The following is a 6,320-nucleotide window of genomic DNA, read 5'->3' as shown; positions in this document are numbered from 1 at the left end:
AAGATCCTAGCACGCGCTTCAAAAACTCGCAACTTGTCAATACCTAACAAAGCACGGATCGAAACGCACCAATTAACTCTAAGCCGCGGCTGACAAGAGCAAAATTAGTAGCGTCGACAGTGCACGATGCATCGGTGAACAGTTATAGCTAGCTTTAAATATGACAAAAATGGAATAAAGATCGTGTGCAAATGAATCGACGCAAAGTTGACTAATAAGCATCGACTCTTGGTTGGGTACGAATTACCCGAATGGGTACGAATTGTCTGAATTTGGGTGAGTACGAAACGACCGTGGGTGCAAAAAGGAAACTTTATTGAAGTATCTAGTCGTTCCAGCGCTGGAGCACTAATTGGCGACACTGTAAACTGAAATCAACAATTAACGTAAATCAAGTCAAATGTTGGTTTTTGAGGAGAGGGGAAAACCGGAGTACCCAGAGGAAAACCTCTCTGTGTGGATTAGAGAGCCAACAAACTCAACTCACATATGGCGCCGAGCCTAAGAATCGTACCCGGGCCACACCGCTCTCACCACTGCGCCATCCCGCCATCCCTAGCGGTGGATACTCAAGGGATATTTATTCACCACTAGCCACCTCCACTTTGGTGAATATTTGTTGAATGTTTACCAGCTAAACCAATTAAAACTCTGGAAGCACTCGAACACGTGACAGTGTGATTGCGCCATCAATTCTTTACCAATTGAGTTGGGGAACAGGGGTGGCGCAATGGTGAAAGCACTCGCCTTCCACCAATGTGGCCCGGGATCGATTCCCGGATTCTACGCCATATGTGGCGTGAGTTTGTTGGTTCTCTACTCTGCTCCGAGAGGTTTTTCCGCGGGTACTCCGGTTTTCCCCTCTCCTCATAAACCAACATTTGCAGCGCGTAGCTCAGTTGGCTAGTGCGCGGCTTTCGGAGCAAGGGGTCCCCAGTTTGATCCTCGGTGACTTCAACGTCTGTTTCGACTTTCCTCTGATCCGTGTAGCTACAGCTTTAAATATCCGTGAAACGGAGCACTCACAGAGGGGCCGGAGGGGGCTAAAAGGCGCACCGTCTTCTTCCATTGATACCAGTTTCGTAACTGATTAGGCCATTTCGAGTTCATGTCCGCCTCCTCTTCAAAGTGAGTCTAAGTGCGAAGTTTTTCTTATGAAAATTAGCTTTCATTCATATGTAAAGTAAACTAATTACCATCACAAAAACTTTGCACTTAGACTCGCTTTGAGGAGGAGGAAAACGTAAACTCGGAAATGGCCTATAGATGGTTTTCACCTGACGTCACAGCAGCTATGTTTTTTTTACAGAACAATAGAGAAAAAACGTCTTTTGGGAATTTGACTCAATTATAATGCAAAACATGAGCCATAATTTGCTATTGTTTTGTACACAAACATGACCGTCTCATCACGTGATTGAAAACCATCTATTGACTTAACTTTACTTGATAAGCCATCTGAGAGCCTGTCATGCAAGTGCGCGTTATACCCCTGGGAAAGCAAAACATATGGTATAAAATAATGACGCCAATGTTTTACACTAATGGAATAATCATCGATGTTAAGTGAGTACCCGGAGCTAGTGCGTACGCTGGCCTTAAGATTCGGAGATCCAGGGTTCAAGACCTGTTCTGACCGACCACTCGTTGAATTTGATCCTGGTAGTCCCTGGTTCCACTTCTCAACTGCAGTTGTAAATGGCCAACTGGTTTGCCTCAGGCCAGTTGGGATTCTTAACAGTTGCTGTTGTATTTCTGTTCCGTCATTTCGTTGATTGTATTTCATTGGCCCTGAAAAGCCCCTATGGGGAGCGGTCAATTTAGTATGTTTTCTATTGTATAAGAAAACAATTCAGATTAGAGTGTTTTCACTCACGTGATCAGTAAACTTGTTTTTCCACTGCACCGAAACAAAAGAAAACGAGCTCAATTCCCCAAGGATTAGTTGGGGACACCAAAATGTCTGCCAATATGGCCGCCGTGACGTCACGCAAAAACACTCTATACATCGAGTTTGGAAATCTATTAAAGATCCCACTCACACAGACCCACGAATGAAATGACCGACACATTGCAAACTCAACTTGGCCTTTATTAATTGTTCTTGCAATTAAGAAAAATAAATAATTTCTGAATTTCTTATACTTTATCATTTTAAATTGCGCGAAATTATTTTCTCCAAGTCAGTAATGCCTTTATACGATTCATTTTTGGCAAGTACTCTTCAGTTGTTCGAGTGAGAGAAATAAATAATATCATATTTTCGTCATATTTAAGTGTTATCCGATTCTCTTTGGAAAATACATAATACGCTTCGTTGGAGATTTGAAAAACACTTTTATCTTTACATAGCTAATTTCAACAAACATTCTCTTAAAGTTCTGATATGAATAGCTTGCATGCCTTGTTCAATGCACAGCAAAAAGTTGATTCTTTATCGATAATATTAAATGTTACTGTTAACTTCATTTTGCTTTGCTTGATTCAAGAACTCGGAGATATCTATCCCAATCACTCTCTCGCTCAAATGTCTTGCACACGTCAAACAGACCCTTAACAGTCGCCTTTATCTCCATTTTTCCTGTTACAAGAAAAAAGAAAGGGTCAGTAGGCTAGAATGAAAGAAAAAGGAAGCCGCGTTGGATATCGCTTTAGGGGCGAAGTGGTGAGAGCACTCGCCTCCCACCAGTGGCCTGGGTTCGGTTCCCAGACTCCACGTCATATGTGGGTTGAGTTTGATGGTTCTCAACTCTGCACCGAGAGGTTTTTTTTCCGGGTACTCCAGTTTTTTCCTCTCCTCAAAAACCAACATTGATTTTATTTGTTGATTTCAGTTTATAGTGTCCCCAGTTACTGCCTTTGAGCTAGAAGACTAGAAACTTATCAAACTTCGTTATTCCTTTCCTATCCTGTTGACCATAGAATTAAAAAATTAACAAGCTGACAACTGACACAAAATTGCAATGAAAAACTCATTTGAATTGTTACAAAAGAATATGGCAACGTGATGAAGAAGGGCTTAAAATTTGGATAAGTTTGGTTACCGTCTAATTTTTTTTTTAAACAAAATGGCATATTCATATTTTATAGAAATTCAAAATGGCTCACTGTCGCAACATAGTTTAATGGCTGTTTCTGCTCTTGCATAAACTGTAGTTAATGTGTAACTCAATTGACCTCTGTACCTTACCGATTGCGTCAACTATTGTTTGTGCGCTTCGCACCCGATCAACACAAGTGTTTTCCCGCCTCCTTTTACAGGAACCATTCAGATTTATGGCGACACGTGCAGCCACGAAATCCTCAGTCTTTTCTACCGTGAAGTGAGTTCCCCCCCCCCCCCCCACCCTCCCATATGATCTAGTAGGGTTATGCCCTCGTATTACTATATATATATTCCCCCCCCCCCTCCCCCGTCATTTTTATTAAACTGGTTTGGGGATAAGTCTTGACGGCGCCAACCCTTCAGTCCCACACTGAAGCGATGCCGGGAGAAGAATTATATTAAAGTACAAAAGTATCTTACAGTGACGACACCTATATTCTCACATGTGAAAGATAAAAATAATATGTTCACTGCGCACGGTGGTGATCTGATTTTTTAGTAAAAGGAAAAATCCAGGTATTTCATCAATATCTATATAATAAATGCATTTACCTAACATCTTGTCTTCAACATATTGCCCAACAACAAACACGCTATAGATCGCGCAGTAGAAGAAAAAGGAAGAAAAAGGCTCCCGAGGGCAACCTGTCTGTGATATTTTACAAGACATTGTTTGTTGCACGTTTTTTTTTTTCACGTTTTTTTAGGTTTTGAGTCACTTTTACCGCCATGGAAAAATATTTAGTACGAGTTTCTTCTCAGTTTTTCTACGACTACGCGCCAGGAATATCTGTTGTGCTTGAAAAAACTCGAACAAAAACAGGTGGAGAATGAGAACTCACTTGACGAGGGCGACGAAAAGTGGTCCGAGTCGACAATTCTGTGAGTTATGCAGCGAGCTAAGAACTTGAACAAAGCCTGTTACAAGAAACAAAGAGAGAAAACACCTCAGTAACTCTAGTCACGTGTTACCCTTGTTAAAATAAGGACCTTTTAATGAAACTGAAGTTCCTGATTCCTTTTAACGTACAAGAAATGCTAGCATACAATAACTTAAAAAAAGGCTTGGTCCATATCATAAATGAACTGGTTATGAAATTGTGGAATTTTCAAAAGCGAGAACAGTGACAACGCATTTCATGTTAACTTGACAGTGACCACGGGCACAATTTTTTGTCCTCAGCTTACAACTCAGTTTTCCATAAATTAATCGAATTTTTGATCGGCTGTCTTTAAGAAAAAGCATGGTCAGGGCCAAACAGCAAACAAAAACATAAAACAAAGAAACTTGACGAGTTTCATAATCATCTCCATCATTTATAAACTATGCCCCAAGTTAGCAAAAGTTGTGGTTAAACGCACCTTGTGTGTGGGGCCTTCCGGAGGGTAAATGGATTGGGTTTGGTTCAGCTCAGGTTTCATGTTACCCTTGGGGATGCGGTTACACGGTAAATGACTCCCCTCAGGGTAAAATAATAGGGTACAATTAATATAATTAGAGAGATCTTCGTGTATTAGCTACGTTCTGCTTTACGATTGGCCAAGGCACCTCAGGGAGCAGACAAACCGTACTTTTCAGTTCAGGAACTTTCATGGGAAGTTCTTTTGTTCTTTTTGATGTATCCATCGAAATAACCCTAAGGAAGTTACGGTCTAGGGAAAGCGGTAACACACAAAGAGTCCTCGCCCGAGGGCAAACGCTATTTACCGAAGGGTAAAAGGGATCGTGTAACCACAACTATTGTCTTCTTCATTTTCGCAAGAGTCGACCGGAAACTTTTCATCCATTTCGTTGTCTGTTACCAGTTTTTTGGTCGAGCCATAGATTACTGAAGGATTGATTACCTTGGACACGATCAAGCCCTTCTTGAGATGAGGAGACAAATACTTGACTACAACATTAGCAACGTCCTTAACACCAACAGGGTCCCCTGGGGACATGTTTCCTTGGTGAGCATGCGATGACCCTTCAGCAGGCCCCTTTCTTTCATTCGTTCCTTCACGAGCGAAATGCGCCCTCACATTTGACAGTAAACTTTCACTTCCTTTGTCAATTTGTTTGAGAGAATGACTTCCCCGCTTCTTCGCTGCCGCCGGGCTGTTTGTGAGCTCGAACGGGGAACTCGTTATTCGCGTTTTGTTCACATGCTTCAATGGTTTTAATTCCCATGGTTTCCTTGAGGTAATATCACTCGTTGTCCTTGCGTTTGCTTGAGCATTTCCACTTTCTAGATCGTCTTTCATTTTGCTCTTCTTCCCGGAACAAAGTTCGTCCTCTAGCCACCAAAACCCCTGGGGATGTAAACAAATTCTAAACGTTACCAAAACAGACAAAAAATAAAAGTTAGAAAGATCATCGCACGCATTGCGATGGGCAACTTAAGCAGTTGGAAGCAAGCCTGAAAAGATACAGACTTGAACGGGATATTGCGCCTTTAAAACTATGCGGAGAAAGCAAAACTTAGCAAGCGCTCTTGGAATCCAAAAATAAAATTGGGGGTAACCATGCATTTTACGGAGATCAGTAGGCTTCAATTTGGAAAAGAACGCCATACATAGCCTTGTAGTTAAAAGCTTTTAAAAAATAGTGTTGATTAATTATCTTTGAATAATGCGTGGTTACCCCCAATTTTTCGAGCTCACAAATAACCCTCCGAGGTCCAATCGGTCAGTTTATAACGTTAGTAATGCCGGACCGTGTACCAAGACCTACATTTACACTCAAAGTAAATAGCCTTTCGATACAAATCAAAGCTCAAAATTTTGCCGTAAGGTGTTAAGTAATCACACTTTCAAAACATGAAGAGAAAAAGGAAGTTTTTTTTTTTTATTACATCCATTTAGAAATCACTGGCGATCCTTGCGATCTGATTGGCTCTCAGCAGTGCGATTTATTCCCAAATCACACTATGTTTTCCTCTAAATCAATGACAAAGGAACACTAAAACAAAACAACCAATCAGATTTCAAGGCTTATTTAAGGCAACCAATCAAATTGCAGGAAAATGAAAGACAAAGAAAACCATTGTGTGGCGAATTTTCCAACTTTAGTTCCAAACTGGATCAATAAAATATTGGTACCAACTAAAATCATGTATTTTAGCGATGGAGTAATTATTGTGTGATTTCTAAATGAATGTAATAAAGTGGTAATTGAACTTCGTGTCGTGCAATTTTGGTCTGAAATCATAGTTGTGATTTCAAATCGAACTCG

The 6,320-nt window shown here is 40.8% G+C and overlaps 1 protein-coding gene across 2 annotated transcripts in view; it reads right to left on the bottom strand.

The window, feature by feature from the left end:
* Positions 1–2,075: 2,075 nt before the first annotated feature.
* LOC138028382 (ATP-dependent DNA helicase Q5-like) overlaps positions 2,076–6,320 on the bottom strand; it is a 34,172-nt gene continuing 29,927 nt past the window's right edge. For both annotated transcript variants that reach the window (XM_068875914.1, XM_068875908.1), the window contains exons 23-25: positions 4,952–5,398; positions 3,949–4,024; positions 2,076–2,581 (exon numbers count right to left, since the gene is read on the bottom strand). In XM_068875914.1, coding sequence (XP_068732015.1) covers positions 2,466–2,581; positions 3,949–4,024; positions 4,952–5,398 — 639 coding nt within the window. In that variant the 3' untranslated portion in view covers positions 2,076–2,465. The remainder of the gene's footprint in view (positions 2,582–3,948; positions 4,025–4,951; positions 5,399–6,320) is intronic.

The sequence above is a fragment of the Montipora capricornis genome, chromosome 2 (assembly GCF_036669925.1).
Source record: "Montipora capricornis isolate CH-2021 chromosome 2, ASM3666992v2, whole genome shotgun sequence".
Lineage (NCBI taxonomy): Eukaryota > Metazoa > Cnidaria > Anthozoa > Scleractinia > Acroporidae > Montipora > Montipora capricornis.
Note: the sequence above shows the minus strand (reverse complement) of the source record. Positions and strands in the feature narration are given on the sequence as shown.